This window comes from Engraulis encrasicolus, chromosome 15, assembly GCF_034702125.1.
Source record: "Engraulis encrasicolus isolate BLACKSEA-1 chromosome 15, IST_EnEncr_1.0, whole genome shotgun sequence".
Taxonomy (NCBI): Eukaryota; Metazoa; Chordata; class Actinopteri; order Clupeiformes; family Engraulidae; genus Engraulis; species Engraulis encrasicolus.
In genome coordinates, this window is record NC_085871.1 from 28,206,209 (window position 1) to 28,224,024 (window position 17,816).

The 17,816-nt window shown below is 43.1% G+C and overlaps 1 protein-coding gene across 1 annotated transcript; it reads right to left on the bottom strand.

Annotated features, from left to right (window-relative positions):
- Positions 1–15,180: 15,180 nt before the first annotated feature.
- Positions 15,181–17,461, bottom strand: LOC134464223 (amphoterin-induced protein 2-like). The gene is made up of 3 exons (XM_063217698.1): positions 16,918–17,461; positions 16,213–16,785; positions 15,181–15,572 (listed from the first exon to the last, which is right to left on the bottom strand). The coding sequence occupies exons 1-3, from the start codon at positions 17,459–17,461 to the stop codon at positions 15,181–15,183; spliced, it is 1,509 nt and encodes a 502-aa protein (XP_063073768.1).
- Between the last annotated feature and the right edge of the window lie 355 nt (positions 17,462–17,816).

A 17,816-nucleotide genomic window follows, 5' to 3' on the forward strand; every position in this document is an offset into this window, starting at 1 on the left:
GTGCTTTAGAAGCCAGCTCAATATAATTGTAATAAGCAAAGGTTACACTTTACTTGATGTGTCGCTGCATAACACATTCATAGCAGCTGTTATACAGTACACTTTGTATGAAGGACTGTTTCGTAAGACATTCATATGGCATGGAAGACAAAAGGACAGCAACTAGTCAAAATCAGTAATCATTTGTTCAGAACAAAACCCGCAATTCTGATTTGTTGTCCTTCAGTCTGCTGGGTTCATGAAAGGTTTGGTATGAAATAAACATCATTGCTTCGTTCCGACTTTATAACAGCTGCTATGAATGTGTTATGCAGGAACATGTCAACTAGAAAGTGAAAGCCCATTGGGAAACTCCAACTCCCATTGTCATTGTGACACAGCACTCCACAGCACACAAGTGAACACTGCACACTGCACACTGCACACAACGAAATTGCATTTTATGCCTCACCCGTGCAAGGGGGCAGCCCTCAGTGGCGCCCCATGGGGAGCAGTGCGGTGGGACGGTACCATGCTCAGGGTACCTCAGTCATATAGAGGAGGATGAGGGAGAGCACTGGTTGATTACTCCCCCCACCAACCTGGCGGGTCGGGAGTCGAACCGGCAACCTCTGGGATGCAAGTCTGACGCCCTAACCGCTCACCCATGACCGCCCAACTAAAGTGCTACCTAAGTAAACCATGTAATAGACATTGCTCTTATATGGGTTAGATCCATTGTTGGGTAACACTATTTTATGGCTCCTTCTTTTAGTGCGTCTACATGTGACAGCATGCAGTATGTAGGCCTACTTACACACTAAACATACGTAATGGCACAGTGTAAGCATGTAATTGCGTATAAGTATATAATTCATGTCACTCAAGGGCAGCAGAAATACAAAAGTGCAAAAAACATGTGATAAGTTTGACTATTCAAATCCGGGGAAGGCACAGTTGAAAAGATGCAAAAATTGGATTGTAACATATCTCTTGCTGTAGAACGTGGTGAGGTGAACCACCACATCTTAAACTTAAACTTAAACTGTTTTGGAATTATTATTCCTATTTTATTGACACTTTTCACGTGACACCGCGTGGCCGTGAGCGCCACCATTTTACAGTAACATGGTGGAAAACTTTCAGCGAGCACAGGTGCCTAATGTGTCACCAGGCTAGGCAGGAAGCTGCTTGGGGCCCCCTAGATGGTGAATAACTGAAAGTGAAGTGAAAGCCCATTGGGAAACTCCAACTCCCATTGTCATTGTCATTGTGACACAGCACTCCACAACACACACAAGTGAACACTGCACACTACGAAATTGCATTTATGCCTCACCCGTGCAAGGGGGCAGCCCTCAACGGCGCCCCTAGAGAGCAGTGCGGCGGGACGGTACTACCATGCTCAGGGTACCTCAGTCATGGAGGAGGATGGGGGAGAGCACTGGTTGATTACTCCCCCCACCAACCTGGCGGGTCGGAAGTCGAACCGGCAACCTTTGGGCTACAAGTCTGACGCCCCTAACCGCTTACCCAACTGACCGTCCTAACTGCTCACACTACTACAATTGGCGATTTTGGTTCAAATCTTCATTCCTTTGCTAGCGGCCCCAGATGACCCTAGATTCGCCTCTGCATACAGGTGCTGGAAGTCTGGTTTAATTAAATGGCGTGGAGTACTGCTATACATGTGCCGAGAGATGCTTGTGTTTCACGCTGTCAATTTCACTTGGTTGAGTTGTGAGTTGTTCCATGCATTCTTTTGTGTTCTGCCCCCAAAGCCCTGCTGCAGTATGCTTGCATTGAATGCCGATGAGTGACTGATGGTGAGAAGGCTCTAAAAGGAGGGTAGGGAAACAGAAAGAGAGAGCCATTACATGGCTTTTTACCGGCTTTTGTGTTGCTGGGTGGGGAACCTTTTTCATTTGAGGGGCCACTTCAAATTCATCCAAGGGCTGTAAAAGTCCTCGAGGGCTGTGCTATGAGAACAAACAAGGATTTCCCCCTGCACTTTAGGCCTATATTGGAGGCAGCCAGCTTTAAAACAGACCCCACCTTCTCTAGGTCCCCTGAATATGACTTAATTGTCCAGCAAATTAAATTTCTATGATTCTTTTACAAAATATGTCATAATTCCTGTGAAGTTGCATAACATTAAAACTACATCGGAGGCCGGATGAAACAACTTCAAGGGCCTCGAGAGACATAGGTTCCCCACCCCTGGTGTAGCAGAAAGATCAGTTACATTGACAGTTACAATTCGGCTAGGTATTGTCTCTACATTCATTTGGCGTAGATGCTTTTTTTTCAAGAAAGAATGTGCACCTTCTATACAGTGTTCAGTACAGTGCTACACTATGTGTATATGCAAGGTGCAGCCTCTTTCTTGAAATGAATAAGTTGAGGATTTGGGCCAGCACCCTCACAACCTACTTCATGCTTACATTATGTAAGAGTGAAGCCTGCTCCAAGCTGACTTTGGTGCAGGTAAAAACAATGTACTGTATATAGCCTAGGGTTTGGGTTTGGGTTAGAGTTTGTGCAGTGTTACATAATGATACAAGATACACTAAGACATACACTAAAAAAGAAACCATGGACACAGGATCAGAGGGGTTCAAATGAGCAAGGGAGGTAGTCGAGTGCCCCTATAATACCACTTAAAACCACTTAAAACCTCGCCTATCTATGAATTTACTATTATCTCTACTTCATCAATCTTGCAAGGCCCTGCTGTCTCTTACTTGAGATTACACCTCAGAAATATAATTTTAAAAAGACTTTGGGGGGCTACAGTCAGCGAGTGGGCAACTTTCTGTCTTGCACTCTTGAACTTCTTAGTATTCCTGTGTAGTGGCGCCCATCCAAGTGTGGCAAGGCCAAGTGTTCACTCATTTGGAGTGTCAACACCAGGGCCACTGACAGATTTTCCTAGGCCCAGGACAAAGTCATCTGTTCGGCCCCCTTACCCAATGCATACGATGTAATGATGACCCAATTCTGGGCCCCCTGTTTCCCTGGGCCCGGGACAACCTCCCCCTGTGCCCCCCCCTCCTTGTCGGCGGGCTTGGTAATCACTATCACATATCTGCTATGTAGGAACTGTTAACTAGGAATGAACACTTGAACCAAAAATCACCACAATTGTAGTTGTGTGAGCAGTTATTCACCATCTAGGTAGGGGGCTTAGGGGCCCCAAGCAGCTGCCTGTATGAAGGATTGTAAAGGAGGGTAAACGCAAGTGCCTGGGCAGAGGCGAATCTAGCGTCAGCTGGATAAGCAAAAATTCAAAGGAATGAACATTTGAACCAAAAATCGCCACAATTGCAGTTGTGTGTGAGCAGTTATTCACCATCTGGGGGCCCAAGCAGCTGCCTGCCTAGTGACAAGATATGCCTCTGTACCTGTACCTACCAGCTGTGGATTCAGATCAAAGAGTTGAATCTCACCCTTCCACTTCTAACCTCACTCTGCCCTACTCCAGGGACTGTAACCAATACCCTGTAATTAGAAAATAACTGTAAGTAGCTTTGGATGAAAGCGTCAGCTGTGTAGTGTAATGTAATGTATGCTATTGAAGGTAAGTGGAGTTTAGCGACCTGAGAAAATTCAGAAATTCAGACACCTGACGAAGACCTTACAGGTCAAAACGTTTCGTAACTTTTCACTTATAAAATCACGTCTTCGATTTCTTCCTTTTTCATTAAGATTCAGAAATCCTCATCTTTTTAGAGTTCGCCCATCTATCATGTGTGTATGTCATCATACTGTTTTTAGTATAGTTTGTACACTGCATTCACATTTGATCGTTCCAAAATTTACATTTACAATGTGTTCAATATGGACCATTACCGGTTAGCATACAGTACAAACATAGTCTGAAAAAATGGCTGTAGTCCACTGCACTAACTTCAGTGTGATCAAAGGATGCAGGGTTGAATTTAACTCCTAAGAGTGTATGACCAATGAGAAGAAGTGTGTTAAATTTGTCTCTCTGGGTGTTAAAATAACACTGCTCTATTACACTGCAGGTAGTAGTGGCTCGAGGAGCCTGTTTGGCAACAGGAAGGTTGCAAGTTCAAACCCCACTCTGCACGTACCCCATTGGTGTGTCCTTGAAGAACTTTATAAGATACTTGAGATACTTAACCCAAATATTGTACCTGGTTCCTGGTTCACCTGTTCCTAGGTGAAGGTGAGGCATACATATAAAATGCTTTGAGGTCCATGAAGCCCAAGCCTTCACGTTCGAGCCCATCCCCCCCACCACCCCCACCCCACCCCACACACACACACACACACACACACACTTCATTATGGGTTTAGAGTAGATTCTTTATTACAGTTCTCCTATTGTGTTAGTAAAATCGCATTTTAAGCTACTGTATTTTCAAATTTTCTTGGGGGATAAACCCCAGAACCCCAACAACGAAGGCTCTCTAAAAATTTTGCGAAACCTCCAAACGAACCTTGTGAGAGGGGGCCTTTCTTGTTGTCTGGCAAAGGGGCCCATGACGTCATAATCCGTCACTGTCCACTGATAATTATTTTACTATTGCACCACTACACTGTAGGTGGATTCTCTCTGTGATTCTCTCTTTTCCATCCCCTCAAATCTCCTTGGCGCTTTAACAAGCTTAGCAAGAGTAGTACAGCTGTGCTTGAGTGAGTGCGTGCGTGTGTCTGTCTGTACGAGTCTGTGTGTGTGTGTGTGTGTGTGTGTGTGTGTGTGTGTGTGTGTGTGTGTGTGTGTGTGTGTGTGTGTGTGTGTGTGTGTGTGTGTGTGTGTGTGTGTGTGTGTGTGTGTGTGTGTGTGTGTGTGTGTGTGTGTGTGTGCATTCGTGTCTGTGCATGTATGTGTGAATGGTGCGAGATTGCATCAGCAAAGAAGAGCACTGGGCATAGCAGAGAACCAGAACCCTTTGCGAGGAGTAAAGCTCTACTTGACAAGGTGTCAGCTTTACAAAGACGGAGGGAGACAGAGACACCGCAGCCATGTTCCTGACGGTCAAGGGTGGATCTAGCCATTTTCGGGCCTTAGGCGAAATATAAACATGGGGCCCTCAAAAATCATTATATGAAGAGTTCAGATGCAAAACCCCCTCACTCCATTTCTGAAGACCTGCACTTCTATATTTTTAGAGAACGCGGTTTTTGGTTTGATTTACATTCATGTACTTGATAATACATACAAATAGTTATATTACATGAATAAAAAAAATTCAATTTTGACAGCTTTGTAATAAATAAAAATGAATTAAGATTAATTCCTGAAAAGGCACTTAGGGGGTTTTGCATCTGAACTCTTCATATAGACATAAACAATTCTGTGTTATGGTGCTATTTTAGTGTTTTGTCTCATGTATGTCTTCGATTACTTTATGTGAAGATCCAGCCTATATTTTGTGTTTACCGTGACTGGTGTGACAGTTGGGGCCGGGGGCCACTACGGAGGACAGATTTAGTTGGTGCCCTAGGAAATTGCCTAGGTTTGCCTAATAGAAAGTCTGCCTCTGCTGACGGTCACGCTCACTCCGAAGCTTCCTACCTCCCCTGACCCCCATCCGTCATCTTCTCCATCACTCTCCTATTTCTGGAGACAGCTATGACCCACAGTGTCCCAGTCACCAGGCTTCTCCAGGACCAGAGCGAGAGTCACAGGGTTTCAAGACACGATGGCTCAAACACACATCTGACCGACCGAGGAGGGAAATGAAAATAAACTATGTAATGAAAAGCCCCCATTTAAGGATTTTTTTTTTTAAACGATAGAGGGCTTGAATCCACAAGGCCTTCCCCAGGCCAATATAACGTAAAGCACTGCATAAATAAGATGATTTGCATATATATTGCAAAAATAAAGACAATTGTAGGCCACACTTCACTGAGATGCCTTGTCTGAGGTACTTTAAACCATGGAGGTAGTATAAGAACTGGAGAGAGAACTGGAGCCCCCAGTCATTTCAATGGGAAATGCTAGGCTAGTGAATTCAGCCAAAATTGAACGAATTGGAGTTTCATGGAGCTCATTTCCGGAACCAGTTTACTCAGCCAATTATATGCCACGTTACTGACTGCCGTGAGGTTGACCAGAAAGCTATATGGAAGACGGGCATTGGATGCATGGAGGTATTATAAGGTGCCCAACCACAGACCTACAGTATATAGGTCTGTGTGCCCAACAGTAAACTCGCGCACCCACAAATTATCAATGAGCGAAGTAATGCCGGAAATGAGCGAATTTGTGAAAATGGCGACGAGGAAGTGCCTTGCTAATCTTCGTTTTTGCTTTATAGTCTGAGTGAATTAGGGTTGAAGGTGGAAGTAAATAAAGCGAAAGCATATTTAGTATCATTTCATTCATAGTTTCTGTAGATCAAGAATATTTGGTGCCTACAGCGCAGATTGGTACAGAAAAATGATTACAGGGCTTTAAATGGAGCATAGTAGGCCTACATTCATTGTTTGGACCAAAAACACACATTACCACATATTGATATTGGTTGATATCTCCTCAGACAATTGGAATATTGTTATGATACCTGATGTGTTTACTCATTATAATTTGTCAAATATGTTGCAAGACAATCTAGCCCTTAAGGGTCAAAGGTCAAGGTAACAAGGGGGTCACAAAGGCTAAAATAACTGTACCCTATTTCATGCTTATTGTTCCAAGTGAATTAGCCTCAGGGTTAAAGGTGGTGGTAAGCTTAATGAAGTTAAAGCATTTTTGGTATCCTTTAAATTGGAATATTCTGTAGATTAAGAATGTTTGGTGCATACAGAGCGGAGTGGTACGAGAAAAGACGTATAGGGCTTTGAAAGGAGTATGATTCAATCTTATTTGGGCCAAAAACTTACTGTATGTTACCACATACTGATTTTGGTTGACATTTCCTCCGCCAGTCGAAAGATTTTCATGAAACTTGTTGTACTCAATATACGTTGTCAAAGATATGGCATGACAATCTAGGTCTTGAGAAGCAAAGCTCCAGGTCACAGGTGAATTAGCCTATCAAGGCTCAAAGGTATAAGTTAAGTAATTTAAGTGAAAGCCCATTTGGATACTTTTAAATCTGTTAAATGTGATTAATTCAGTTCATAAATTGTTGTAACTAGTATTATTGCAAACATCAGTGACAGTGGTGCAATGTGACTCCAATGCAGTGCCCTCACCCTCACCCTCCTGCACCAGAGCAAGGGAGAGCGAGGAGAGGGCGAGAGATGAGAGAAACAAGAGGATGGGCGAAGCCACAAGTACAAAGAAAATAGAACAATCCACTGGCCTAGCCACAGGTGACCTAGGTCAATGGAATATTCTGATTTCTGTGTAGATCTGTGGTTTTCGTTCCATCCTCTCGTCTCTCTCTCTCTCTCTCCTCCCTCTCCCTTGCACTGGTCTGCACATGGGTCTTTGGCTGAACAGAAATATTGCAAGTTCACCGCAGCTTCAACATTTGGGTCAAATTGTTCCACTGACCAATAGTCAGTGGAACAATCCTACCCAAATGTTGACGTGACTGCTTGTGTCATCACTTACAAGCTCTATGCATGTCATGCGTCACGATAAACGATGTGCAGAATTTGTGATTAACGTTTTGTATAAAATGTTTGACCTTAACAAATTTTGCTTTATTGAGTCTACTGCCACCTTTAACCCTTTTTAGGATAAGCCACTTGAACAAATTGCATACAGTAGGTTATTTTAGCCGATGTGACCACCATGTGACCTTGACCTTTGACCCTGAAGAACTAGGGTATATCAACCAATATCAATATGTTGTAACATCCATTTTTGGTCCAAAAATGATTATGCCATACTCCATTCAAAGCCCTATATGTTTTCTTCTGTAACAATCTGCACTGTAGGCACCAGCAATTCTCAATCTACAGAAAATTATAAATCAAATGATACCAGATATGCTTTCGCTTTATTTACTTCCACCTTTGACCCTTTTTGGGATAATTTGCTCAGATTATTAGGGATGGTTCAAGGCCTTTACGGCCTGTGAAACACAGATCATTTGGTTGACAGACCCTTTTCTTTTCTCTCTCTGTCCCTTTTCTGTCATCTTTGAGTTATCTACACAATACACAATATGTATCTTTACTTGTCTCGTATGCTATGTGCTGTCTGTGTAATTCTGGTTCATCACAAAATGCAGATGACATTTCTGTGAAACACACACACACACAAACACACACACACACACACACACACACACACACACACACACACACACACACACACACACACACACACACACACACACACACACACACACACACACACACACACACACACACACACACACACACACACACACACACACACACACACACACACACACACACACACACACACACACCAGAACACAAATGGTTCAATAATCGGCCAAAGTGGTTATTAAAGAGGCCTTTTCTATCAGCCAAACTGAAATTTCACCAGGATGCAAAGCCCTGTTGACAACAGATAAACGGAGTGATACTATAGGACAGACCCATGACTGTGTAGCTGATTGGCATGTTGTTGTATGTTGCAGAACAAGTATAGATAGATAGGCATGCTGATTTGAACTTACTAACACCTATGAGGTGAAAAGTGCCAGGTGGGGAAAACACAACAATGGTAACTACGTCAATTAAAGGCTCTGCACTATAAACGCAACAGTTCCCATGCATGTGGTACGCATAAGAAATGAAAGCCTGTGTAAAATTTAAAGACTGATAACGGGAGGACCGGCCAGGTTAGGGATGGATTAACACTTTTTTTTCTCCAGGGCGTTTTAAAAGAAGAAGCTTAAGTTAATTTGCATACATGGCATAATATTTAGGGTAAATTCTTTTTCTCTAGGAATGCAGTTCAAATGTAATGTATGGACGGGCGAACCTTGTAGAACCAGGTTCTTCAAAGAAATCAAGAACCCAAGAACCCAAAGGTTCTTTGAGGAAGTTGTATTATTGGATTATGGGAGAAGCTCTGTGGAACTTTGGGGTTCTTCCCAGATCTACTTGCTCACTTAAAGTAGCCTATATGTACTTCAGAGAACTTGAATGTTCACCCACAGGGACAGCTCAGGGTTATTTTCTTAAAATAATTTTGTGGGCTTTTTGCCTTCATTTTGAGACAGGACAATGAACACATGACCGGAAGTGAGTGGGGAGTGAAAGAGAGAGGAAGGGACGGCAAAAGAGCCAGGCCGGGAATCGAACCCGGGTCAGCCGCACAGCAGATGAGTGCCCCACCACCATTAGTGCCACGGCAGGGCCAGGCTCAGGGTTCTTGAAGGAAATGTCATTTTTACAGTGTATATCTGTCCAAATAGCTAGTAGTTTATGTCATGTAGCCAATGTTCCTCTAATGGGGCAGTCGTGGGTAAGCGGTTAGGGCGTCAGACTTGTAGCACAAAGGCTGCCGGTTCGACTCCCAAACCGCCAGGCTGATGGGGGGAGTGATTATCAAGTGCTCTCCCCCTTCCTCCTCCATGACTGAGGTACCCTGAGCATGGTACCATCCCGCCGTACTGCTCCCTTGGGGCGCCACTGGGGGCTGACCCCTTGCACGGGTGAGGCATGAATGCAATTTTGTCGTGAGCAATGTTCACTTTTGTGTCGTGGAGTGCTGTGTCACAATGACAATGGGAGTTGGATGAGGAGTTAAGGAAGTTAAATAATGTCCTCTCGTTGCTCAATGGATGTATAATGTAGCCCTTTAGCACAACCTAAAGGCCATAGACCGTAATGACAGTTTCAAACCACTGTGTGGAAGCTGATAAATGATGCACTTCAGTAGTCAACACCATAAATAACAATGTGTTGACAGTTGTTCAAATACTTTATTTCAAATACATTTCCCCAGAAGTCTCTGATGGTTATAGTCAGGGCTCTAATTAAATTAACTTTTTTCGTCACCAGCCAAAATGGGTCAAAGTGGCTAGAAATGTGGTCTTTTCTACCAGCCAAACTGAAATTTCATCAGCATTTGGCCGGTTGGCTGGTGTTAAATTAGAGCCCTGGTTATACTTAGTGTATACAACCCACTCTTTCCATCTTGTTGCTTGGATATGTTAACCCCGTGGTTTTCAAAGTGGGGGCCGGGGGCCCCTGGTGGGGCCGCAAAGGGTGCTAAGGGGTCTGCTGCACTTTGGAAGAAAATGTATTGCAAAATGATATAAGTAATTGAATAATTGATGTACACCAAAGTAAACAAAACTTAGCTAAACAACATTCCCATTAGTTACAAACTGCATCATAATAATGTATTGCCTCTCTGAACATACTATATTGCTCACATTTTATATCGCAATGGGGCACTGTCACACAGACATAGACCATGGTTGTGACAGCAGGGGGTGCACAGAAAAAACAGTGTGGCACAACCTATGTAAGGGGGGCCTTGGCTGGTACTGGTACTCAGTGGTGTAGTCTACTTTTTTATGGTGGGTATACTGTATAGTTGAGATTTTTTTGAAGCGGGTATACTGTATATATTTGTGCCATTCAAAACAATGGATCAATCAATTTTAAGTGGGTATACTGAAATCCCTGAAATTTAGAAGTGGGTATACTCCGTATACCCGCGTTCTACGTAGACTACACCACTGCCGGTACTGTATATGGGGGGCCTTGTCATGGTAAAGTTTGAAAACCCATGCTAACTTTGTTCTGTCTCTTTTTATGTGCCATGGAAAATGAATTGGCAATATCCTATCACATTGGTTTTCAATGTGGGGGCCGGGGACCCCTGGGGGTTCCGCAAAGCAATGCCAGGGGGGCCGAACAAACATAGCAAAATAAAATGAATAATTTTATACATTGAATACCTTAAAATGAACCGAAAATAAGCTTAACAATCTCAGTTTCTTCTGTTGGCCAACAATGTTTGTCTATCATGCTATCTAAATGGGTTGAGGAATGCACCAACTTCATCGAGTTGTGAAACCGGGTGCACAGGGATAAAACAGTGTCGCACGGCACAATGTCAAGGGGGCCTTGGGTGGAATCTACTGGTATATGGGGGGCCTTGCCATGGCAAAGTTTGGGAACCCCTGTCCTATCGTGTTAGTGGCACAAGTTGTACTAGTACTAACTGCCCCACTATAGGCCTTGGCTACTACAGACAAAAGAAGGTGGCAGATTTATTTGCAGGTGAGTTTCACTTAACAATGACCCTATCCATGTAGCATTACCCCATTTCACGGTTATGGCAAAGGGAAAATCACCTTGTGATTATTAAGTATCATTGTCAATATGAGTACTGTCTATGCCTATACTGTCTATGTCCTTACCTAGATTAGTCTATGTCTGCATGGGAAAGCAAGAAACGTAATTTAAAATTCTTTGTATGACCAGTGCATGTAAAGAAATTGACAATAAAACCAACTTGACTTGAAAAAGTAAGTTATTAAGGCAACTTATTATCATGCACACCCCATGGCATGACACACATGGATCATTGGGTCATTGAGTGGCACTCAAATATCTCACTCTGACAGCAAGTTCTCTGATGTACCGCACGTTGTCAAAACAGGAAGCAAGACAGTATGCCGGTGTGCCACTAATACTTTGTCACACAGCACACCATGACAGAAAAGTCGATCATTGCATCAGCCTGGTGCTGCTGCTACCTCGATCTCTCCACAAGGGGGCACTGCGTCACTAAGGAACTGCAACGAGCTTTGGCCAACACCACTTCACCAGAGATTCTAGGAGTATTATCCAGGCAGTCTCTGACTTCACTCTCCTCTTACATCCAAAAAAATGATTCATTTTACTATGACACTCTTAAGGTTCCAGAATCAGATTCCACAATTCATTGGAATTTCCTGCTTGTCCTTACTGATTTGTGTCTGCAGTGCACAGGAAGCCTTGTGATAGTCTCTCTCTTAAAACTGTCACCTATTGTAAATATCAACCACATGACACATCCCTTCTTGAAATGAAGGCCTGTGCATCTTATCTACTGGTGTGAAAGGTGTGCCAGTATGTCTATGACACATTTCTGTACATCTGCAGAAGCTTCTTCACATGCCACAGCCTTTTAATATTACTACTACTCAGGGCCGCTGACAGCTTTGGATGGGCCCAGGACAAAGCCATCTGAAAGGGCCCCCCATCCAATACATTTCATGTAATGAGGACCTAATTATGGGACCCCTATTTACATTTCTACTACTACTACTACTACTATTACTACAACTATTGCCGCTGCTACTTAGACTAAGCCTACTATTACTGCTGCTGCTACTATGACATTGTTTTAAACACAAGTCCTCATAAGGTTTCTAGGGAGGGAAATACGCAAATTGAACCTTCCAGAACACAAGGGCACAAAATCAAACTACATTCCAGTGATAAGAGGAATGAGAAACACACATGTCTATTTTTGTTAAGTAAGGGCTAATAGATAGAGGGCAAAAGGGAAGGGTCACCTATTGAATGGGTCACCGCATGCCTCAACAACAGTTTTCCACCCTATGCTGTCACATTGAGCCTGTTTATATGCACATCAATAAATCGTTTATGGTCAGGTTTTTGGAGTAACTAAGTGCTCATGTAAACTGAATAAACTGTTTATAATATTTTTTTATTGCAGTTATCAGTTTATGAGAAATTCGATTTTCACAGGTAGGTTTTTGGCTAATAAATTAATTTCTCAAGACATGTATCCAGCATAATCAGGTTATTATCAGGTTATTGACATTCTAGAATGATAAGTAGCCAATCACAAGCCTTAAATTACGCTTCATATCACACACTTGAGTGGAACACAGGTAACTGACAGACTGCATGTAAACAGCAATAAACAGTTTACTCCAATAACATGTTTATTCCAATAACCTGATTATTGCAGCGATGTAAACGGGCTCAATTGACGTACTCCCCATTCCTGTCATCTTCTAACGCACCATCTCCTTCACTGTTAGGCCACGGCTGCCCCAACATGCCTTTTAGATCAAATTTCTATGTTTATTTATTTATTGCACTCACAAGCAGGCTACGGACTATGCATCTGATGTTGATTCTTCTGATTCTGGAAAGCGGAAAACAGGCAAGAGTAGAAAAAACAAGTAAAAAACCAAACCTGCTATAGTGTCATGCCAACACAAGTAACTTCACTGAGTAACTGGTCTACAGTTACTATAGAGCGATGCACCTGATTCTGCGTTGGTTGGATCCAATTTGAAGGTTTTCTTTATAGTTTCTTTCCCCTGTAATAGCATCTAGTTACCTCATTGGGTAAAATATAATAACTGGTGTAACCACTATGTAATATCATGTACTAGTGTTGTACTTAAACCATATATTTACTTCTACTTTTACTTTGTTCATCTCCGTAAGAACATGTAAACAACTGGGTGAACTGATGGTGCTCTCTGATAGCAGTGCAACAAAAAGAAGAAAATTCTGCATTGACTATCAATCTTTCAGTATATATGGCCTTAAGCTATACTATGTGAATGGCAAACAGAAAATGTATCACACCATATCACACAGCAATTGACATTTTAATTAACAACCTTAATTACATGGCCATTAGGCAAATGTCTCACCTCTGAATGATTTGATGATTATTAATATTTGGTTTGACAGCCCTTTTAACCACAACAACATAAAACTAAAATTGTCAGCGTAAAACTATGACTTCCTAGCTATAAGCATTTGAAGCTTTAACAATGCACCAACGTAAAATAGTAGGCCCTATGTATTGTCATTATGTTGTAGAATATGAAAAAAAACAGCAACAGGATCTGACAGAAGACACCTGTCGTCACTACAATCGAGTCTTTACATTATATATGTCTTCATATGACGAATGAGACTATATAGGCTACAGGAAATAGAGAGAGATTGAGCTAGTTCATAAAAGAGTCCTTCAGTGCCTGAAGACATAACATTAGAATGACCTTGTTTCCCTTTTCTACTGCGACCCCATTTTGGACCATTTTGAATATTTTCGCCATCACCCAACCCCATATTCCAAACGGCATTTTTGTTGTTGTTGTTGCTAATGTTTTTTATTTCAGTGACAACTTACTAAGTCAATATAGCCTATTTGTTAACCATACAAGTGAAATGAGTTGCTAATTTACATTAACTTGTGTTAGCTGTTAACCTGTGGATTTCCCATTTATTTTGCAAAGTTACTTCTCTCTGCGACCCTCTTGCATCAACTCCACGACCCCCCAGTTTGGGAGCCCCTGCATTAACCCAATACATTACTTGTTGCTACTGTATTAACCCAATACATTACTTGTTGCTACTGTATTAACCCAATACATTACTTGTTGCTACTGTATTAACCCAATACATTACTTGTTGCTACTGTATTAACCCAATACATTACTTGTTGCTACTGTATTAACCCAATACATTACTTGTTGCTACTGTATTAACCCAATACATTACTTGTTGCTACTGTATTCACCCAATACATTACTTGTTGCTACTGTATTAACCCAATACATTACTTGTTGCTACTGTATTAACCCAATACATTACTTGTTGCTACTGTATTAACCCAATACATTACTTGTTGCTACTGTATTAACCCAATACATTACTTGTTGCTACTGTATTAACCCAATACATTACTTGTTGCTACTGTATTAAGAAAGCGCTGTTGTAGTAGGACCTGAGGAAAAAAATGTTCACTATGACAAAAAAGACAATTGGGCTATGAATAAATCAACAAAAACAAACAACAAAAGGGTGAATTTCTGTAACAACTGAAGTCGTGACAGAGGTAGATACTCTTCAAGATACCTCATGGTTGTGACCAAACACATAAATAAACAACAATAAACGACACATATGACGGCATACCCACTGTGAACAAACATACAGTAATGGCTAAATCAATGGCCAGTATCTCTTTAAAAGGTGATGCCATGACAGAGCTATAGAGGTTGAAGTTCCCCCGTTCCTCAGAATGTCTCTAGTAGTGACCTCATGCACATGTAACCACCAATAATAAACATAAAATAAATACACACATATGATAAACATAAAATAAATAAACACATATGATGGCTAACGCATTGCGAACACATTGTGACATGGTGGTCAGCAGTCATATTTCTAGGTTGAAGATCCTCCATTGGTCAGAATGTCTCTAGTGGTGGCCACACACAAATAGATAACAAAAACACTACTAAACAACACATATGATGGCTAGCAAACTGTGAACACACATAATGACTAAATCAGCGGGCATATTTCTTTAACAGGAGACACCGTGACAGAGCTAGAAGTGGAACTTCCCCCGTTCTTCAGAATGCTTCGAGTGGCGACCACCCCACTGCCATTCCTTGCTGCGGCCAAGTGTGTTTGCTGGTTCAGGGTAGCCACCTCCATCCAGGGCTCCACGAACACCACCCTCTTGGAAGCACTGTTCCTCCTCGACCCCCAGCGCTTGCGTAGGTCGCGGGGACTGAAGTAGAGATAGACCATCAGCAGCATCATGCTCACCACCCAGCATGCCATGATGGTGAACGCCGTGTGGAAGCTCCCTCCCCGGTCTGGCGTTGGTGTCATCTCGTGGGGGTTGGTGGTGTCACGCACGATGACCACTTGCACCACTCTTGCAGCACCTACAAATTTGATTTAAACTGTTAAGATATGGCCCTATACAATTTGCGGTTACCAGAATGGCAACGACTAAGCTGCAATACATTACTAAAAGTGCTGTGTAAAGTTGCAGTAGTGTAACATTATCATTCAGTTCAGTTCATTCACTGGTGGAATGGTGTGCATCAGGGCCGCTCTCAGCTTTGTCCAGGCCCGGGAAAAAATCAACTAAATGGGCCGCCGACGTTGTTTAGATGTTTTTTTAATGTATTAAAGGTACACTGTGCAGGAAATGGTCAAAAAAGGTACTGCAACTAGGCTGCTCATTGAAACTGTGTCGCCTATGGCCACATATGATCTTTAAATGAAAGCTTACTGAGTAATAAACAAATATTTTCTAGTATGGTCCAAGTAGAGTCATTTTTGCAGCTAAAAATGGCTATTTTTGGAAATTCAAAATGGCGGACCATGGAGAAGATCCCCCTTTTCATGAATGAAAAGTGCTATTTTTCCAGTCATATTATACATAGAATTTGATGGTGGTGGTAAGTATTCATGAAAAGGTAACATTAGTGAATGGGCAGCATGAATTCTGGAAATAAACCACTAAAAATCTCACACAGTGTCCCTTTCAGACATAGTTATTCCTATTATTATTATTACCTCGTAGTGGCCCATTGACCACCTTACAGGAGTAGCTTCCAGCATCTTCCTCTCGCACCGTCTGGATCTGTAGACTTCCATTGGGGTGCACCAGCAGGTGCTCCTGCCTGTGCGGCTCCCCAGGCGAGGTCACCTGGTTTGGGGTATCCCACTTCACCGATGCCCCCTGCTGCTGCTGCTGGTCCTCCATTGACTCCAAACATGAAAGCAGCAATGATTCTCCAAGCATTGCCTCATAAATCCCCCTGGTGGTGTGAGTAGAGTTGGGCAGCGCGTGTGACTGTGAGCAGTTCAGCCTGTCCTTCACACTTCCACTGAGGCAGGGATGGGGATGGGGATGGGCCTGGGCGTGGGATGGTAGTGGTAGTCCCAGTCCCTGGGCCTCCAGAAGAAAGCTTGCCATCGCCATTGTCCTGAACCTCTGTTCGACCCACTGCTGCAGCATGGCAGTCACGGCGCAAGTGCAGACAAGAGGATTATCGTGGAGGTAAATGCCAGCCTGTGTCTCTGGAGGCAGCGAGAGGATGTACGTGACAGGGACGTCCCGCAGCAGGTTTGAGGACAGATCAAAGACTCGCAGTACAGACAAAGAAGAAGAAGAAGAAGAAGAAGAAGAAGAAGAAGAAGAGCCGCCAATGCCACTGGTAGCAGCAACAGTGGCTTCAGCTGCAGCTGTGGATGAAACGCCGGCGTCAAACATCTCACACGGGAACTCCGTCAATCGGTTCCGGCCGAGATGCAGCCTCCGGAGGCTGCCACTGACGCCTTTGAACGCTCGTCCTCTTCCGATTTGGGTCAGCCGGTTGTCGTACAGAAGCAGCTCCTCCAGCTCTGTAAGCCCCACGAAGGCCCCCTCGCCGAGGGACTCCAGCCGGTTGGAGGACAGATCAAGGTGGCGGAGGTGCGGTGTGGCGTCGACGAAGGCACCTGGCGCCACGGCGACCAGGGCGTTCTGGGCCAGCACCAGGGCCTGAAGCCTGGGCAAGGGCCGCGACGTCCAGCTGGGGGGCAGGGAGGCGATCGCGTTGAAGCTCAGGTCAAGGTGCCATGTGAGGTCACTGAGGTCGTTCGGCATGGCGGAGAGGTTCTGACCCCGGCAGATGAATATGTCAGCGGAGCTAAAGCATGGTGGTGGGGTGGAGAGGGCTCCGTTTGGGGTGAAGGTGAGGGCAGCGAGGAGGAGTAGTAGCAATGCCAAGGCCTCATGGTGGTGTGCAACCCGATGTGTTTCCCAACCATTCAATCCCATGGACTCTAATGAATTAAAAAGGGAACGTTTTTTATGATTTATTAAAAATAGATTTTTTTTAATCAAATTAATAAAAGAAGGGATAATGCACCATGCAGGGTAAGACTGCATGACTCATTGCTTTTATATATGCACATATTTGCATTTCTAAGCTTACCAGCAGTACTTTTTGACTCACACAATGTAATTTCTATTTTCTTGACATTCATTTTATGGTAATAACAAATTAAACTTAAATTACATAATGAGAGAAACGTTGGAAAGTTTTAGCCTGAAGAATAAAGTGGTGATGTCTCCTCTTTGCTGCAGTGGCAACTTTTTGGCTTGACTTGAGCGAGCTTATAATAATAATATA

Bases quoted from the DNA above. Each gene is read 5' to 3' on its own strand.
- LOC134464223 (XM_063217698.1), bottom strand. From the start codon at position 17,461: ATGGGATTGAATGGTTGGGAAACACATCGGGTTGCACACCACCATGAG. The intron at 16,786-16,917 runs GTGAGATGTTTG...CTGTACTGCGAG, and splicing joins CCGATTGACGGAGTTCCCGT to TCTTTGATCTGTCCTCAAAC. The intron at 15,573-16,212 runs GTAATAATAATA...TCAAATTTGTAG, and splicing joins GGTCAATGGGCCACTACGAG to GTGCTGCAAGAGTGGTGCAA.